Here is a 20,720-nt window from a genome sequence, read left to right on the forward strand (position 1 = left end):
TAGAAACGAAGCTATTAGAGAGAGGGTTGGAGTAGCGCCTATTGTAGAGAAGATGGTGGAAAATAGACTTAGGTGGTTTGGACATGTAGAGAGAAGACCGGTAGACTCTGTAGTGAGGAGAGTAGACCAGATGGAGCGAAGGCAAACAATTCGAGGCAGAGGAAGACCCAAAAAGACTATAAGAGAGGTTATCAAAAAGGATCTCGAACTTAATGATTTGGATAGAAGTATGGTACTTGATAGAACATTATGGCGGAAGTTGATCCATGTAGCCGACCCCACCTAGTGGGATAAGGCGTTGTTATTGTTGTATATTTTAAAACATTAGTATTCCATCCATCCCTATTAAAACATTAAACATTAGTACTCTCACCGTCTCTATTTTAAATTTATCTTTATTATGTAATATTTTTTTCAAATTTTTTCTTGACATTAGTCAAAGTTTATTCATCTTTTCTAATCTTTATAGGAGAGAGAAAATAACTATTTTGAGTAGCATTTAATTATAGATTAAAATAAATAAAGATATTTCAGTAAAAGAAATCATTAATGCACAAGAAGAATAAAATGAAGTCTTATAATAATAATAAAAAATATTAACTATGTTTTATAAAGAGGAATGAAACGAGTAATATTTATAATTTATTAAAACACTTTTCTTTTATGTTACAAAAATAATCATGAGGCATGCCACTCGTAAAGAAAAAAAAATCTAATTGAATATAAAAATTAAACATTTTCACAGATTTTCAAATTTATAATTTTGCAAAATTGAAATTATAAATGAAATAAAATATTTATCAAAAAGAAAAGAAAGAGATAAAGCCACTCAAATATTATTATCTCCAAAGTCAAACCCCACTACATTAAAATGATTACCCAAATATAGATACACATATTAAAATTTTAAAATTTGAAAAAGCAAGGGGCAATCGCCCCAAATATATACACAAATAAATCCGTACCTGCCACCCTCCCACCACTTTATCGATTATATATGGAGTAAAAAAATTATAGAAAGAATGAAAAATATTAGAAAATCAAAATATAAAATAGAGTTTAAAATGTTTTTTTAATTGATAAATGTTAGTTTTGTTACAAATGTTTATGGGAGGAATCCAACCTACAATCTTTTCTTTCATCTACTTTTTCATTCAACCTTAAGTCTTTTTCGTTTAATATGATTTGTTCTTAAGTTTTTCTTTATTAGTCCTTAAACAATTTTTTTTAACATTTTTGGTTTGTATATTTTCTTTTGTTAATTATTTTAGTTCGTACTATTAAATAACAATGTTAAATGTCACATTAATATTCTAATGATTTATCACATAAAAATTTGACAGACAATTATATATAATTTTTTTATAAATTATATTTTTAATCTCTAGTCTAGAGGATTTAAAGGACATGTTCGTCTTATGAGGTGCAGACCAAAATTATTAGTAGTAGGCTAACAACATCATTTATATATGCTCCACTTGGAGTACCATGTGTGACTATTTGGAGTGGTTCTAAACTTACTCTCATCCATACAACTCAGCCCTAGCTCTATGCCTTGCCAGCCTGTTGTAGCAGCCAACCCAGATAGATGATCAACATGACTGCTTATGAAATATCATTATATCTCTCTCGTTTTTTCTTGTATAATTGCATTATACGTATATATACTCTTTTGTAGATTGTGTTTCTCGGCATTGCTCATGATCTTCAAATCATATTGAATTTGAGCAAAATGACCCCAACACTGAGACTTATAACCACTGCTCTGAAAATCAAATTGGACCGATCAGTTCAAGTGGTCCAACCAGAACGGATTTAGTGATCGGTTGAAACACTTCAAGAAATCAACATATTTCATAATTGGTCAAATCAGTCCAAAATTGATGAAAAATGACATTAATTTGGTGCTGAGAACCAATTTGAATAGTGTTTTTTTTCAAATTTCTATATTTTTTAATTTAATCTAAAATATTTTGAAGATAAATAAAAGTACATATTTAAATATTTTTTTCCACTATTATTAATTTGTATGTTACAAAACATATAATTCCACATATATTAACTTATAACTTTTTAGATCTTGATTTTTATAATTTTATATTTTATATTATTTTATTACTTAAAATATTATATAATATAACAAAATATAAAACCGATTCCATTATAGTTAAACCATTCAATCTTAAACCATCTTCACCTGATCGTTTTAAAAACATTGATATGTGCTCTTTCTGGCTAGATTTTTGTATGGCAAAAGTTACCCTAAATAATAAATTATTTTTTGTCTTGATTTTATAAATATTTAATTTCCTAACATTGTTTTGAAAAAGAAATTTATTTTCCGATGTGCCATAAAATAATATTAAATGTGCATATAAGATAAAAGTATGGATTTTTTTGGATATATTTAATATTTTCACACAATGTATTTACAAAAACACAATTATAAAACTCTTATAATTTGTTAAAATAATATTATACTCTCTTATTAATTCTTTTTATTTGACAAAGAAAACATTAAATATAAAGGTTAATATACTTGATATTTTTAAAATAGAATATTTAATATTTTTTATTCAATAAGGGTGAATATGGTTGGGTAATGAGGATAAAGACTAACAATTGGACTTAATGTGTGAAGCCCAACGAAGTAGCATAAGACCAAAAAGAATAGGGTTTTGTTTAGGGACTCATTATCCATGTTATAGAAAAGTGAGTATCGGAGAGAGTGAGGTGTGGTTTGTTTCATTATTCATCTAAGATTTGAGAATGTGTGTCCATGCTATTTTCCTAAACTCTCCCTTGAGCCTTGCTTGCTACCAATTTTCTCATTCATGGATTCTACAAAGGGGTTAGGGTTGCTTTCTTGATAAATTTTGGGTCACAAATCGTCTCTTACGTTAAAAACTTTCAAAAAATTGACGCTTCCAAGGTTCTTTTATTCCCTACTTTCTAGTTCTATTCTTAAAATCTCAAATATGGTTTCAATTTGCAAGGAATATGTGTGCCCATTGTGTTTGTGTTGAAGCCTGATTTCTATCACATTTATTTTTCTATTGGTATATTTTCAATTGGTACGAACCCTAGAATCTATTTTCTATCACATTTATTTCATAGATTACAATAATGTTATGCCACTTGATTAATGATGTTAGGTTAGTCTTTTCTTTGTGTAATCATTTCATTTCAATATGTTATCCAACACATGATACTTCTGACCATTTTATTGGGCATATTTTTTTTATTTCGTTTCATTGGTTTAAAAATTTCCTATTTCTAATGTTTCTTAATGTTATTTGGAGCATTTGTATTTGTTAGGTTACTGATAATTGTGAAATCTGAACTAATTTGATAGTCATTTTTGGTTAATGATGATAATAATTTCTTCACTTTATTATTGTTTTTAATGAAATAACGAAGAAAGTAACATTTGTGTAATTTTTTATTAGCAGAAGACAAAAGAAGAAGAATTGAAGTGCTTTAGAGGGAAAAGGATAAAAAAAATTTGGAAGAAAAAGCATTGAAGAAGAGTGTGAAGAATTGGACAACTCGTTCAGTGTGCAATCCAAGCTAAGCGCCCACTCTCGCTCAACATGCAACTCTTGCTTAGCGCACAGTCTCGCTAAGTGCACAAGATAGGCTTAGCGCAAGAAGGCCCACGAGGAAGCCCAGATGCGTGCTTAGCACAAAAGCCCGCGCTAAGCGCCAGGTCAGCGTAAAAGGTAAGCTACCTTATGCCTATAAAAGGAGTAAGAAGCAGAAGGAAAATACACACCGAGTCTCAGAGCTATCCAAAGCCTGACCCTATCCCTTAAGGAAAATCCTCTTCTTTAGTCATTCTCCTTTTTCTTGCAATTAGTCATCCAATTCTTTCTTCCATAGCCCCTGAAGTGTAAAGTCTCTCATGGCTATGAGAGGCTAAACCCCTTTTGTTGGGAGCTTGAAGGTCAAACTCTTATAATGTAATTTTTCCCTATTATCTATTTAATGCAATTCTGTTTCAATTATTCTTCTCTGCGCTTTTCTATTATTATGGCCTGATCACCCATATAATGTTTAGAGGGTAATGCATTAAAAATGGTTATTTTTTAAAGAATTGGGGAATGATATCTAAATAAATTCACTGCTAGAAATAGATTGACATTTATTTTGCCCAAAGAATATTTGCATCTTATCTTAATGTGGTTTGTTATTTTTATCTCCCCAAAGAAATTTGAAGGAAAAGGATAAATAAACTAGGCCCTTTGTGTGAGAAACCAAAGATAGGGTAATTCAATAGATGCGGGTAGAAACAGAGATTTCATTAATTAGAGAAAATATACTACATTACATTATAAGTAGTTCTGGCATACTAGGTCCCCCAACATTGTCATATTCTGACTTCATCTTTTCACATTTAAACTATTGTTTATTTTTCTTGTTATCTTTCTTCTTTTCTTTTAATATCAATTTTTACACTTACAATTCTTTATCTCTTTCTTCTTCTATTTCTTCTCATTGTTTAATAATTGAGCTTGCATCACTTAAGTACAACCAAAGTCCTTCTGGATTCGATACTTGAACTTCTATTTTAATCTTTACTACTTGTGATAAAATTGACATACTTGCCAATAAGTTAACAGTTACACCTAATGCTTACCTCCAAAAAGACTGTGCATTGGATAGTTTAGATTCATAAGAGATCATGATGGATCTTGAGGAAAAGTTTAGGTTTGAGATTCTAGATAATGAAACTAACAAGATCTACTCTATTAAACTTGTAGTGGACCACATTGCATCTCATCCTCAAGCAAATATTGCACTAGACTAATAGTAAATAATTTAATTAGCTTATTTTAAACTTAATCCTATTGTTGTTTTACTAAGAAGTAGCATAATATTGTGATCATTTGCATGATGATCAATGGCGAATCTACTTTGTGAGTTTTGGGGGCAATTGCTCACACCAACTTTAAAACTTTTCTTAATGAAACTTAGATGTGTCATTATAAATTGCCCTCATAATTTGAAATGTAATATAAAAATTATGAGTATTGTCCGAACTAATGTCTGTAAATGAGTATTGGTCACTAATGATGATATTGACAAAAAATTTGGATGAATTATTACTCAACATCGTTTACTTAAATTTCTCTTCACTTAAGGTACTAGTTTGATTTTAGTTTGTGCTTATTAAAATTCTCTATTGTGATAGTGGAGGCATAAATAATCAACGGGGTAAGGAGTATCAAAGCAACATACAGTAAGAGTAGGAAAGGTGAAACTGGCAAGGTTAAATTCAATGCTAAGTCGATTTTGGTTGGATTAAAAGTAAGATATGCTTTTCTAATTTCCATTTACCTAAAATCCAAATCTTTATAGTTATTAGTAAATCATGTGAATCTCATTTGGCATTTTATATTTGGTCCCATATTTTGGTTTAGTTTTAAAGAAAATATTTTTCCTACATCCTTCAGGGAATATATTCCTTTAGAGAGAAGATAAATAAAAGTAAAAGAAAAAGTAATAAATGCAATAAATACGTGACCAAAAAGGAAAAAAGAGTATAAGATAAATACAAAAGTTTAAATATGAAAAATAGGATTATTAATTAATTAATGTGTAGAATCCGTGTACATTTTATGTTGCCTATTAAATTTGCATTGTTACCTTTTTGCCCTTTTAAACCAACAGGGATATATCTACAAATGATATTGTTAGAAACCGAGCGATTACTCCTAGATCATCCTCCACCAAATGGTAGTGAAGATTTTTGACATAATCTAATGGGTGTTGATGGACGACCACTTGGGCTTCTATTACTTGCATTTACCCAATGCTGAAATTGAAGTCACTACCCTTATACTTGGCCCAACAAAGACTTGGAAGGAATCAAATCAATATCAGTTATGATTCTATTGTAACTTGGATTTGAGTTTGAAGAAGGCACTACCCTTATACTTGGCCCACTACCCTTTTTGTGTGCTCTAGTATCTTATATAAGGGTCTCTGTCTTTAATTTAGTTTTCTAGCTAGTGGTTCTTTTATGTATGGGTGCACCCACCATTAGCTAGAAATATAAATCAAAGACACAATCATACCTAAGATAACCAAAACACCAACACTGATCCCAAAAACATAAAATAAAAAATCAATTAAGTCCCAAGCCAAATCAATTGAAAACCCTAGATACAAAATGCCCTATATCTTCAAACTCAAGTCCACCTTTGCCTTCTTGATTGATTCCTTCTATATCCCAAGTGAGCTAAGTATATATAAGGGTGGTGGCTTCAATTTCAGCAATGGATACATGGGAGCATAGTGCCAACAAAATCCCAATGATTGTCCATCAACATCCATTAGGTTAGGTTGAGTGTATTTGACACCTTTCTACTCCAAAAACCACTGCCATCAGTCGTCACATGTCATAAAGTGGCATCTCTTGGTTTGGTAGCCACAAGTCTTACCAACGAGTGGTATTAAGTCAGGCTAAGATGTATGACTAGCTTTAATTTATGAAGTCATGTGCCAATAGGATATTGTTGCAGCTCATTCAAATCTCCACACGCAACAATAACTAAGTGACTTCTACCTCCACTTTCACTTTCTACCACTACTACATTGCCTTCTTTGCTCCTAAGATTACAATAACTAATGCACTACAATGCATGCACACTAGTGCAGCAACTTTGTGCTTTCATGGCGCTCATTTTGGTGGTTGTGTTGTGAGAATCAATGTGTGGGAAATGAAAATGAGAGTTGTTTCAAGAAAAAAAGTTTCTGCCATTTGTTAAAATTTTAACACATACAAAAACTACTTTATGTGAGTGTTTAAATGTTAGCATACTCCAAGTGTTACTTCTTGAAAAGGGTATTTTTGAGACAAGGGATGGAAAGGGGCAAAAGGGAGGTACTTTTAATAACTTTGGGAGGTGTATCCAACATTTTCCTAAATTTGTTGTATTCAACAGGACTAAAGAAGGTAGGATAATGAGGCAGAGGTAGAGAGTTGGGCCTAATATGTGAAGCCCTTCGAATAAAGCATAAGAAAATATGGTTTTGTTCCGGGGATCATCATCTAAGTGATAGAGAAGTGAGTATTGGACAGAGTGAGGTGTGGTTTGTTTCATTATTCATCAAAGATTTGAAAGTGCACGTCTTCTCCAAACTCTTCCTTGACCTCACTCTAAACTTTTGATTTTGGGGCATACTTTCTTGACAAGTCTGAGTTCACAAATCACGCCAGCTCTTGTGTTCAAAATTTCTGGAAAATTAATGCTTCTAATGTAAGCTATTGCCTCATTTTTAGTTCTATTTTGGAAATCCCAATTAATTTTCAATGAATATGCATGGCTATTGTGTGTGTGTGTGTGTGTTTAGGCCAAATGTCTCAACCCTGTTATATTATCAATTGATACGAACCCCAAAATCTACTTTCTTTGATAATCATTTCATCAATTACAATAATGCTACATGACTTGATTAATGAGGTATACATCATTTCATTTCAATATGTTATACATGCCTAATCTTCCTCATCCGAAAAAAATGGTGCTCTACGCAGCCACCAAAATCCAAATGCAAACATGACAAAATTAATACCACTAAGTGGTTATCTTTACCTTTTTAAGTGTAGAGGTGCAAAAGGCTTGCATTATTTATGAAATGGGGGTGCTCCAAAATGGAAAAATCCCATCACAGGGTAGATAGTAAACTTGAAGAAAAATGAATTGGGATTAAAGTGTAGGGGCAATTAGAAAATAAAATCTTAGTGAAGTAATGACCAATTCGATGAGGAAAGCAAGAGGCATGCAGAAGGAATGTATAAGAGAGAAGAGAGAGAAAACATGGAAGAGAAGAGAGAAATTAGATTTTCAATTTTTTTACATTGAATAGTAAATTACTATAATATCCCTATATTTGTTTTGAGGAAACAAGAGAATTGATTGGATAAAACTTTTTATGTTGATAGTTAATGCACTCCAACTAGAAAAAAAGTGTGTGTGCATTAGCAACCCCTTTAAATTATATATTATTATATTATTTATTTTAAAAATTATAAGTAAAATTTTGAAAATTAATATTTATGAAATATTTATTTTATTATTAATATTATTATTTTGTTAGATTTCATCTTAAAACCAATTGGCATTAAGTGAAGTTGCCCAACAGATATATAAGCCGCACTCCAAGGATTGAGGCAGTCGATGTGGGACTTGGGTATTTCTCAATACACCCCCTTCACGCCCAGCACTTAATGGGCTTGGTGCGTGAACCACAAATGGTGGGTGCTTGTCGCAGCGGAGGCGAATGCGAGGTCCCAGGGTTAGAGTCTGCTCTGATACCATGTTAGATTTCATCTTAAAACCAATTGGCATTAAGTGAAGTTGCCCAACAGATATATAAGCCGCACTCCAAGGATTGAGGCAACTTTACTTAATGCCAATTGGTTTTAAGATGAAATCTAACATGGTATCAGAGCAGGCTCTAACCCTGAGACCTCGCATTCGCCTCCGCTGCGACAAACACCCACCATTTGTGGTTCACGCACCAAGCCCAAATAAGTGCTGGGCGTGAAGGGGGTGTATTGGGAAATACCCAAGTCCCACATCGGCTGCCTCAATCCTTGGAGTGCGGCTTATATATCTGTTGGGCAACTTCACTTAATGCCAATTGGTTTTAAGATGAAATCTAACATATTTAATTATTTTATTATCATTTTATTTTATTTTTATAATTTTATCCTAAAAAATTCATTAGTTTTTCTCATAAGCTAAGAGTTTATTAAATTTAGAAAAGAGCATGAGACATGCATGTATCACAACCAATAAACAAGAGCATTCACAGCCTCTGCATATTTTATCTAAAATGAAATTTGCCATATATTTCACTGTATTTGTAGGGTTTTTTTTTTTTACCAAATTAGGTGATTTCTTAATATATCAAACTAGTGTAGTTTGAAAACTATTCATCGCAGGTAAATGATTTTGACTTTTGACATTAATTGTAATTACATTCGAAGTAAAAAATGACTAATTTAATGAAATGGCTAATTTTTCATAAATTAAATAAGAGGACTATTTTTAAAATTTATAAAAACTAGGGAACCAATTTAAAAATAAAAAATCAGATAAGACGCTATTTTTAGGGGGAAAAACTTTTCACACAAGACACCTCAATTGTAATTATATCCTATGTGAAAAATGATTAATTTAAGGCTTAAATATGTTGGAGATTCCTCAAATATACTTGAATTTCACAACTGATCCCTAAAATTTTTGGCTTCTCATTGGATCCCTGAAACTTCAAAAGTTTTGTGGGAGATCCTTGTCGTTAGTCTCCGTCCAAAATTTGATGACGTGTCTGTTAGTTGGACATATCAACGGTACACATATAAAGCCACATCAGAGGGTGGTACACGTCATCTGGTGATGTCATCCACATGTTATTTTAAAACAACATTTAAAAAGAAAGTTTTGATAAGTTGTTGTTTTGGATTGTTTGATTTTTTTATTAGGTTGACTAGCTGAGACAAGGACAAGGAGAATAATAGGAGCTGGGTTGTCGATGAAAGCAGTTCTAAGTTGGTGGTGGTTCATGGTGGTTTGACGAGAGTCCAGTAAGGTTTGTGGTTTTCGTGTTCGTCGTGGATGACATCAATTGGAGCTTCGTATTCATCAATTGGGACTGATGGTGTTGTTTGTTGCCTTTGTGAGAAGTCGGTGATTCAACTACTATCGTGAACCAACAAGCATCCACACAAATTATTTTGGTGATGTGCTAAGTGGAATGTTAGGATTTATGCTCGTTATTGATACATGGGGTTGGGTTGGTGTTGTGTTCTATTTTATGGTTTTAAATTGTTTTTGTTTGATTGCAGGAAGTTAAGAACTGTAGATTTTTGGTTTGGGACAATGATTTGAAGAAATCATTGAACCAAGACTCTAAAAGTAATGGTGGCGCTTGAATTAATGTGGGAAATGTGGGTTGTGGAATTAATGTGGATGTGAATCATTTGTTATCACAAATGGAGGAGCTGAAGCTGAAGGTTGCAGCAAATGAAGAAAGAATTTGTTTGTATGAGGAACAAATCATGGAGTTGAAGAAGATGTTGGCTAAAAAAGAAGATCAATCTCAAGAAAATTTTGAAGTTGTTGTTGAACTAAGGAAAAAATTGCAAAGCTACATACTGAGATTAACACTGAATGAAAGATTGTCAAGGTTTTACGATGCATTGTGTTCCTTTGCGGTTTATTGAGTGTTGTTACCATTGCATTTGCAATGAAGTAGTGTTTTAGTAGGTATGATAATGTTGTCTATAGTGAAGCATTAACAATTGTAATGACATGTTAGTGGAAGTAGAATTATGTGAATCATGTATGTGGTCTATTTGGTCCCTATATAATATGATGTTTCTATTTTAAATCCTTATGAAATTTGAACCTTTTTGTTTTTATGTTCCTATGAAATTGATAATTTTGCTATAGGTCCTCGTAAAATTTGTGCTAGGTCCTTGTAAAATGTGATGGTATTGTAACATGTCCTTAACATTTTGGCAGTATGAGTAAAGTAAAATGACATTAACATTTAGAATTGTCTTAAATCGTAACAAATGAAATATTATAGTTGTTCATTACATCATCATTGGCACGCAACAAAGCCCCACAAAATAAAGTAGGGACTAAACAGAACTTTACATACATAAACTTGGGACTAAATACGGTGTCTCAAAAAATAGTGTCTCAAAGGCACTATACATACATAAACTTGTGATTAAACATGGTGTCTCAAAAACCAATTTCTCAAAGGCACTTTACATACATAAATATGGGACTAAATAAGCACACATTAACAAACTAAATCTTTCATGGTGACTTTTTTGAATTGTTGGTGACTTCTTGAGACAGATTCAATCTTGTGTAGATACCTTATTGGTTGGTCTTGGAGGCTTAAAAGCTTGGGCTTTAGGCTGAACTTTAACATCTACCTTGTTGGTTTCACCCTACAGAAAACATTTTTTAGTGTATCAGTTGGATTTCGATCCACATAGGACAAATCTATCAGTCATTAATATCCATAATACCTTATGATCAGATGTCTCTACAAACAACTTACATATTTTCTTAGGAAATACATTCTGAACAGGTGGTCTCATTTGCTTCCTGGTTTTTGGTGCTTCTCCAAAAATGGTTGATGATGGTGGTTGAAGCTTGTTGGGGATTGGTGTTGATGAAGATACAAATGGTGATGGTGCTAAGTTAGTTGATGGTATTGAGTTAGCCTTTCTATTGGTTGGTGCAATTGGGTTTCTTTGGACAAAAGTATGGTTTTTTGGATAGTAGTTGTCATTTGCTTCCTAGTCTTTGGTGTTGTTGTAGAAGTTTGTGTTTTTTTCCCTATTGTCATTTGATGTTGTTGAAGCCTTACTAGTAGTTGGAACATTTTTTCCCTTATCATTCTTTCATGTTGTCGCATTTTTTCTCTTGTTATTTACCTAACCAATAAAGAAGATGATAACATTTTAGCAAATGGAAATTTAAAATTAACAACTTATGGATAACAACTTTGGAAGGAATAAGGAAACATTACCTGAGTTTTTTCGACATTGGCAGAAGAATCATTTTCAGACATTTGTCACTGACCCAACGGACCTTGGTTGGAAACAGAAGCATCTTGGTTCTCATCAACTTGGTTCCTATTAGCAATTGTGCTTGCATCTGCTTTAGCCACCCCTATCATTAGGTCTCTCAAATGTGTGCCTCCACCAAACTTTTTCTTGAAATTTTAATACAAGTGTCTCAAGCAGAATCGATTTTCATCACCAACTCTCATTGCTCTTAAAGTCTGCACCAATCCCTGCAAACAAATGCAATTAACACATATTAACTGTGATAGACACCAAACACATAATTATTGAAAGTGACAAGAACCTAACAGAAAAAGTATAAATAGTTATAAGGACTTTACACAAAAACATTGAAAGTTATAAGGACCTTACAATAAAGAGTTATAGGGACCTAATACACAAAAGACATACCTTTTGTTGATCACTAATGAAAATCCATTTGTTGACATCAATTTTTCCAATATCTTGCACTAGCAACTCCAAAAACTACTTCCACGAATCCTTTGTTTCATTTTCAACCACAGCAAATGCTAGTGGAAGATACTTACTTTTTAAAGGACACCTATCAAGACCTATTATTGGTTTACATGCTTTCTTGAAGGCCAATTTGCTTCCTTGAGACAAATATAAAAGCTCCCAAACCTTGGTAACAGTAGCCCTTATGGTCTCTCTAGTATCAATTTGTAGCTATTACCTTTACATACATGCTTTAGCTTCTAACCAAATGCCTCCAGCAAAGAATATTGTCTAACAACATCCCTATCCATTGTTGCTCTAGCAATCATCCTGGCCTTCCAAGCAACAACCAAAGATATCCTAATACCATACTTGAATCTCACATCATCCATAATCTAGGCCAGTTTCACATCATTTTTGGTCCTCAAACTCTCTACAGCAACCTTGGACACCCATTTAGACGTAGCATTTTTGTTTTTAAAGTCCTTTCCATAATTATATTTGGGTTTGCATGTCGTAATCTTGTAAGTGGTGTTCCTCCCAACCTTGCTACAAAAAATTTCAAAACCACACTTACCTATGCATTTAGCTCTTGCCCTGGTAAGGTCATTTAGTTTAAAAGTAACTTGCTTCCCATTCAACAATGAATGCTCCAGAATTACTTCTTTAAACTCTTTAATACTACAAAAATCCTTACCATTTGTGAACTTAAAATCTTTATCTGACTCCTTTATTCTGAATCTTACAAACTTATGTTTGTCGCCATCATCTGATTCAAATCCAACACTATCAAGTTCTTCAGTCTCATACCTCTCACTCAATTCCCCATCTATTACAATACTCCTCACATCACCACTAGGTCTAGCTGTAGAATCCTCAATCCGGGGTAGCTTATTTTTTATAAGGTTCACCAATAGCTCATCATCACTCCCAAACCCATCATCAACACCAGTTTCTCTCTCTTCCTCACTATCCTAAAAAACATCCCTTTCTTCCTCCAATTCAGAACCACCATCACCTTCTTCATACTCACTATCACCTTCATTGGATTCAGAAGCATGTTCATTCTCACCTTGTGCATTTTTCATTCCCAACAGTAGCAACTTCATTCCCACTACCATTCAACACCTCCACATACACATTCACAACATTGTTAGTGTTCACATAGTAGTTGTACAACTCCACAGGTTGGCTATCCAAGGCAAACTCTTTGGTTTCATCATCACCCGCGTTCCACCACAGCTTAAACACACCCTTACATTCTTTCAGTTTCACATCTTCCTTCAAAATCCCCACAAACTCAAAATACAACTATTTTTCAACATCTATGTCGGCCAACAACGTGACATCTCCACTAACATAATTCCAAACAGGATGGACCACATGCCCCCCGTGATGCACCTTGATAGAAAATTCCATCTTTGACAAATAGTCCAAAAAATAAAATTAAAAATTAAAATTGATTTTTATAATCCACTTAACAATCCCACCATGTGCAACCTCACATGGTGAAAAGGACAAGTATAGAGGCAAAGGAAAGATCCTAAAGCTACATCAAAAACATTAAAGAATAAGGAATGCTTACCTAAATGGAGCACCTTTTCCTAGGACCGCACCGTTGTCTTCAATTTCACTTTCACTAAACTGTGTTGTCTTCAAACTCCATTACAACAAGAACCCAAGAAAACGCATGAACCACACCGTCGATATCCAAAGCAGAAAGTTCTCGCCATCTACACCTACGCGTCAGGAAGTCCACCCTTTCACGACAGCAATTGATTCCCCCACACTCGCAATCGAAACAAAACCCTAACGCGTTTCAAGTCTCTATTAAAAGCGACGCTGCATGAACAAAGAAAAAAGGAAACGTGCTGCATATCTCTCAACTTCAAAATGACACCCATTCGACGCAGGTCACTTTAACTTTATTTTCTTTTTTAAAATAAAATAGTTTATTAAACTAAATTAAATATGAAAATAAAATAAAAATTCAGGTGACACATCATCATGTCTGACATGTTCAACTAACGAACATGTCACCACATTTTGGACGAAAGCTAACGGCAAAAATTTTTCATCAAACTTTTAAAGTTTTAGAGACCAGACAAGACAAAAAAATGTCAAAAATCAAAAATGAAATTCATATATATTTGAATCTACAATACATTTAAAGCCTTTAATAAAAGGATTGATTTGTCATAAATTAAATGTGAGAATCATTTTAAAATTTATAAAAATTAGGGGACCAATTTAAAAATAAAAAATAATATAAGAGATTTTTTTTAGGAAAAAAACTTTTCACACAAGACACTTTGACAAAATCATACAAACTTGGGACTGATTTAATAGAATAACTTATTGGTTTATATTACCTATTTCTTTTAGGGTTTTACATATTGGTTGTAGTTTACTGTCAACAACAAAAGAAACTATAGGTTGTAGTTTTAACAATTATTAAGTTTTATGTCTCTAAAATACTGATTCAAAATTTAAAACATGCATAAAAAATAGTGTAAAATATTATTTTTGGTTAATATTACTTAAGAATGATATATTAAATAAATTAAAATATATTTTATTATAACCGGTATAGTTTTCTTTTCAAGGAATAGCCATTATAGTTAAACCATTGAATCTTAAACAAGTGTCTTCATCAATTCAATTACCAATCCAGTTTTAAAAACATTGACCAAGATTCTTACCAATCCATTTTTAAAAACATTGACCACGATCCTTATGATTTGGATGGTTGCACACTTGCACCATATAAGAGCCAAATTGCACTATTAAGGATCAAATTCAAATTTAATTAACTTATCTCAAAAAGCTAAGGAACATTTCATTGAATGGCAAGCAACGAATTAATATCTCAATCAGCACATACATCATTCAAAATAATAAAAGCATAAACAAAAAGAGTGTTTTAGCGTCAAAATTAACACTAACGGTATGGGGAAAACAAACTAATTCATCCTTCTAATAAGCTCATTTATGTAATCCTCCCTGTTGCCAGCATCACCTCCTTCAACATAATGATTTCTTTTCTTCTCCAGACCACCCAGGGGTGCTTTGAGCTTGAAAGGCCACAGAAAATTGTTGGCCTCCTTGAAGTGAGGTCCAACAGTCATGATCTCATGGATCAGATCTTCAACGCAAATGATCCCATGCTTCCCCAAAGTCTGGCATTGAATGTTATGTCAGGGAAAAAAACTAAGTAATAGAACAAACAAGCAATGGAAGTGTTTACAGAGGACTACAGAATAGACCACACGGACCTGTTCAATAATAGAGTTGTCTGTCAAAGCAATTCTCTGCTTGTTAACTTTTCCATAGCCCCTCTTGTAGATCAATTCTCTAACACTCTTCAAATTAGGGTACCTGAAGTGGATTTGCAAATATTAAGAACCATGGTGCAGGTAATGAACCATGAGAATCAATGTAGTTGAACTTTCACTTACCCATAGGTAACATAAGGCTCTACCCTATGGAGCATATTCACTGTAGCTTTGTTCACTTTAAGAAAGACGCCATTAAAAATCTGCAGCCAAAATAAACATAACAATAAGGATATACTCCAACTTTGCTTGGACATATGACAAAGGGAAGACAGCCAACAGCAACATCAAAATCAAAATTTAGGGACTAAGACAGAGCAAGAAGGTAATCAATAAAAGAAAGAGAATATAAATTTCCAATAGGGAAAAAGAACATATAAAATGACAGGCAAAAGCAATTCTAAAATCACATGTTTTCAAATTAAAATTTAGAATATAATTCAACTATATGGGTGGATGAAGTAAATTTGTATAGGGTGTTTTTTGCAAGTAGCTTGAGCAAAACAACTAGATTTTCTTCTAAAGGATTCTGGCAAAGCATGATTAGAACACTTTAGCATGATCCCACTAAGGTTTCCACCAAAATGAGTTTTAAGCTGCAATTAGAATCATTTAAAAAACATGTAAATTTTATGTTTCTATAAGTCAATATGACATTAAGCACAATATCTGTACAAAGTTTAGTTATTTCAGCAAATAAAACCGAGTCTTTTAGCATAGAACTGTGAGTTTTGATGATATTGCTGTAGGCTGGATCAATAACTATTTGACAAGAATGGTTTAGTAAACAGCTGAGTCCCAGAACAATCCTACGTGACCTCAACACACTACACTTCTCACTACATACAAAAAGAAAATAATGTAAAAGGTAGCTCATTTTTACAAACAAACTCAATCAAGAACGGCTTTTCAAAATCATCACATTTCACAGCAAACTTTTTCAATTAAGCGGATGAAACCAGGGATGTTTTCAACTCCACAAAAGCCAACAAGAAGTTCATGACTCATTTTGTAAAGTGGGGGAAGTTTATGGCAGACTCCACAAATAGAGCAACATAATTTCCACACACAGGCACCAAAAGAAACTCATTTAGTAAAAATACATAATTGACTCTTCTCGAGCTTCTTTGTAAACTCAAGGAATCACATTTTAGGATCAAAAATCAAGTTACTTACTAACATTGATTAAGATCAATACCAGTAACAGCAATTCATTAAGTGACCGACAAAAAAATCTCAATTTGTAATTTGTAAGCAGTTACCTGTCTCAAACGCAGAAGCTGCAGAATCTTCCTTGTTTTGGGATCCATGGCATTGATACTGACGTTACAGAAATGCCATTAGCAAGAAAAACAACAATAACCAAAAAGACAATATACTAATATGATGTCATGATATATTAAAATACTAATTAATTAATATATTTATTGATTAATTACCCACGGATCCTGATGATGAACAAGAGCTTAGCTTCGGGTTCAACATAAAACCCTCCCTTAAGCTTGGCTTCACGCTTCAACCTAATCAGTTCCTTTTGCTGGAAAAAGAAAACACAGAAATTATTTTTAAAAATGGCAATATTGAAAACAAAACATAACAAATCCAACGCTCCAAGATTCAATTATAATTTTAATTCTAATACCTGCTCGTCGTATTCCTTTGAGTATTGTTTGGCTCTGTTAAAAATCAGCTTCCGCGTTTCGAACCTCATTTTCTTAGCGGCATCGAGTTCCTGCTTCTTCGCCAAAGCCCACTCCTCGTTCCTTTTCTCCTTCTTCACCACCGATTCCGGAACCAACGCCTTTGCTTCGCCCATTCTTCATACAACAAGGTTTATAAATTAGCGATGTTTTCATAATTTGCTTAAGATTTCATCAGAACAACAACAGCAGCAGAAAACAGAGAGACTCACTGGATAATCGATGTTGTGCACTGCTTGCAACGGCGGCGGAGGGTGAGTGTGCGGGGAGTTCTCCGAGCTTTATATATAGGGTTTTCCATCTGCTTTGAATATTGGGCCTTTACTCTTTGTGAATTAATGGGCCTTCATCTGATCTTTCCACCACTCTCTTTTTTCTTAGGTTGACAAAAATATTTAGTCCCGTAAAAATTTTGATTTTACATGAGACTTATTAGGGTTAAATATGTTTTTTGATTTTATAAAATTAAAAAAAAAAGTTTTTAGTCCCGTAAAAATTTTAGTCCGTTTTTCGTCGTCGTAAAATTAAAATACGTCATTTTCTTATCATCTGAAACAAGATTCAGACATATGTGTATAACTTTTTTATATAGATTATATGTCTAACAATGCAATGAAAATTGATTTTTGTTGTGTTTTTTTACTTTTTAATTTGTGTTTAATTTTTATTTTTCATCAATTAATTTAATAACATTTATGAGGTCAATAAATCATTAAATAAGAAATATTATTTAATTTAGTTAATTTGTGTGCTTACTTTTTATTTATTTTTAAAATATTTAACATTTTAATAACGAAAAATAAAATGAGGTGAAAATATTTGACAAACCAAAATATTTCTCGTAATGATTTAATCTTAACTAGCATTAATGGGGAACTATTAATTCTTTGAAAATGTTTTACCATTGTTATAATTATCATCTTTTATATATTTATTCAATAGAAATAGAGAACATTACTAAATTAAGAGATAACGTAGTATTAATTTAAAATTTGATTATTTGTTTTAAAAATTAGTATTTACTTTTAAAAAATAATAATTTAATGATTATTTTAATATATTAAATTTAATATTATCAAACGAAACTTATCAAAAGATATTATTTATTTTATAAAGATACTATGGTGTGCATATATTTTAAAATAGTTAGAATTTTATTCTATCAAATATTTTTAAAAGACATAAATAGGTGTATCAAAAAATAATTTTAAAAACACCAAAAAAATTATAAATTATAAATAAATAGAAATTATATTTGTTTTAAGAGGAATGCTAACCATATTCTCTTTGTGATTAGCTGAAATTTTATAAAATTATTAATTTGGATAGATTTCATATCTAAATTAGAAAAAGAAATTATTAAATAAGAAATGCGACTCACCAAAATTAATGATGTAACTTTTTTTAAAAGATTTTACTATTTGACACACATGCCTATTCTTTTAGTTGATTATTTTAATTTATATTTCGTGAAAAATAATAATTAAGAATAAGTATTTTATAATTAACAAATATATAATTCATTAATCTTTGTTATTATAGAAATCAAAATAATGGTTAAAATTTCAATGGACATATTAGAAATTTCCTTTCAAGTTAAAAGTCAATCTAATTTTGAATTTAACTTTACATATTCATCTTAAATCACATGAGACTTAATTTTAAACCATTTTAAATTTAGTTTTATTAAATTTTCAATAACCAATATGTTGATCCTAAAAATTATTTAAAAGAGATAATTATTATATCCAAGTTTAATCCTTAGTACAAATAAGTTTTGTTCAGATTTTACTTATTTTCTTATCAGATTTTATTTTAATCAAGGTCAATTTTTCTGATAACCGGATGATTAACACAAAAAATTATTAAAATCAAATATCAAAATTTATAACATAATTATTTTTAAAAAAACAACCATTATTTTAATCTCCATAATGATTAAAAGTGATAATAAATTTAAAATAGTCTTCTAAAATTTTTAAGCTGTGACTTAGGTTAATTTGTTTCCAAAATTTGGCGCCGAAATAGAGTTCCTTAATTTTGTGAATGATTCCGTGAGATGTGCACATAAGTTTACTTTAATTTTTAATGATAAATCTTGCAAATCAAAACCAATCTTACATTAATAAAAAAAATCAACGGGATGAAATTCTAACAAATTGTTATTGGATTAAAATTTTATATCCCTCATATTATACTTATAATATTAAAATATCTTGTTAATAAGTATCCTAAAAATATGTTGGATAAAATAATTTAATATAATTTATAAATAGTTTAATTACTTAAAATAAAATTTAAATTATTTTTTTAATATAATAGACATTTTAGTCAAACACTTTTTAAAAAAATTTCCTTAGTAGTGTCTCGAAGTTACCTATTACAATTTAATGAGTGTAACTCAATTGACAATACACATTGAACCTATAGGGAAAGACTTGGATTCAATTCACGGGAGACACTAATGAACATTAAGTATGACTAAGTCCCAAATAAAAGTCTGATCTTATAGCTTATCGAAATTTGTGTGGATATTTTGGAGTCCCATAGTAGAAGCAAATGTCCTAGTTAGGGTGTTTGTAAAAAAACAAGCTACTTGTTATATTTTCTAAATTCAAAATTAGTAATCCATTATTTTTTTATTTCAGTCTAACATGCTAAAATAGAAAAATTACACTATAATATTCTTGCACATTTTTACAATCATAAAAGCATAGTATAAATTCTTAAAAGTTTTATAAAAATTGGGTTTCTTGGGCATGTCATATTATTATGCTCTACATAATAAGATAAAATAATAAAGGTTAAAATAATTATTAGGTCATTTTATTCTATAATTCTATAAACTCATTTTCTTATTAGTTGTTATGTAACAAAAAAAAAAATCTTAGCATTTAGTTTTTACGTAAATGTAAAAATTGGGTTTTAGCCTTTATCTTATGATTTTATAAAAATGTAACAACACACTTTTTTAATACATTCATTTGAATATATTTTTTTATTAGCATGAAGTTTATTAAAAATCATAAAAATATTATAATTTTCACTCTTTATTTAATGAGTCACACTTATAATTTTATAATTTTTAATAATTTATAACTGATAATAAAGAGTGCGTTAAAACATATGTTACTAACACTGATCTTAATTTTATTACAAGAAAATTAAGGAATTATTTATGTTGCTAACATTTATCTTTATCAGAACCACATTTTTATATGTGAAATTTTATATAGCATATGATCTAATCATCTTTAAACATTGAAACCTAGAAGAACGAAAGAAAAGTGGCTATCCTATTTTTTTATTTTATTTTAAACATAGCAAAGAGGATGAAGAACAACTAGAGGTATAAGCTAAAATATAGAGTGAAGGAATTAATGAAACACTATAGTGGGTTTTGTTTGCCTTGCCATATTTGAGGAAGACATTAAGGGGTATATAGAGTTCCTAATTTGGCAAATCACAAACACTACAAAGCAAAGGATGAATGATGCAATGCCTAACATTTTATCACCCTTTCTTATAACTCCCTTTGCTCCCTTTGTACCCGCTAATGCTTGACCTTGGAGGCCACTCTTTTAAGTTGATTAAAAGCATCAAAACATCCTATCCTCTTCTCTA

General features: G+C 31.3%; 1 protein-coding gene and 1 long non-coding RNA gene across 2 annotated transcripts; both read right to left on the bottom strand.

Moving 5' to 3' along the window:
- Nucleotides 1-10,661: 10,661 nt before the first annotated feature.
- On the bottom strand, nt 10,662-13,951 carry LOC114386559. The gene is made up of 4 exons (XR_003661110.1): nt 13,647-13,951; nt 11,569-11,835; nt 11,095-11,473; nt 10,662-10,981 (listed from the first exon to the last, which is right to left on the bottom strand). It is a non-coding gene; the product is annotated as an uncharacterized LOC114386559 (long non-coding RNA).
- Nucleotides 13,952-14,870: 919 nt separating this feature from the next.
- Nucleotides 14,871-17,447, bottom strand: LOC114385725 (60S ribosomal protein L7-3-like). Its single transcript, XM_028345770.1, has 7 exons — nt 17,309-17,447; nt 17,039-17,213; nt 16,836-16,933; nt 16,659-16,716; nt 15,520-15,599; nt 15,337-15,439; nt 14,871-15,240 (listed from the first exon to the last, which is right to left on the bottom strand). Exons 1-7 carry the CDS (start codon nt 17,395-17,397, stop codon nt 15,025-15,027), a joined length of 819 nt encoding a protein of 272 aa, XP_028201571.1. The 5' UTR covers nt 17,398-17,447; the 3' UTR covers nt 14,871-15,024.
- Nucleotides 17,448-20,720: the final 3,273 nt, after the last annotated feature.

Source organism: Glycine soja, chromosome 15 (genome assembly GCF_004193775.1).
Source record: "Glycine soja cultivar W05 chromosome 15, ASM419377v2, whole genome shotgun sequence".
NCBI classification, from domain to species: Eukaryota; Viridiplantae; Streptophyta; class Magnoliopsida; order Fabales; family Fabaceae; genus Glycine; species Glycine soja.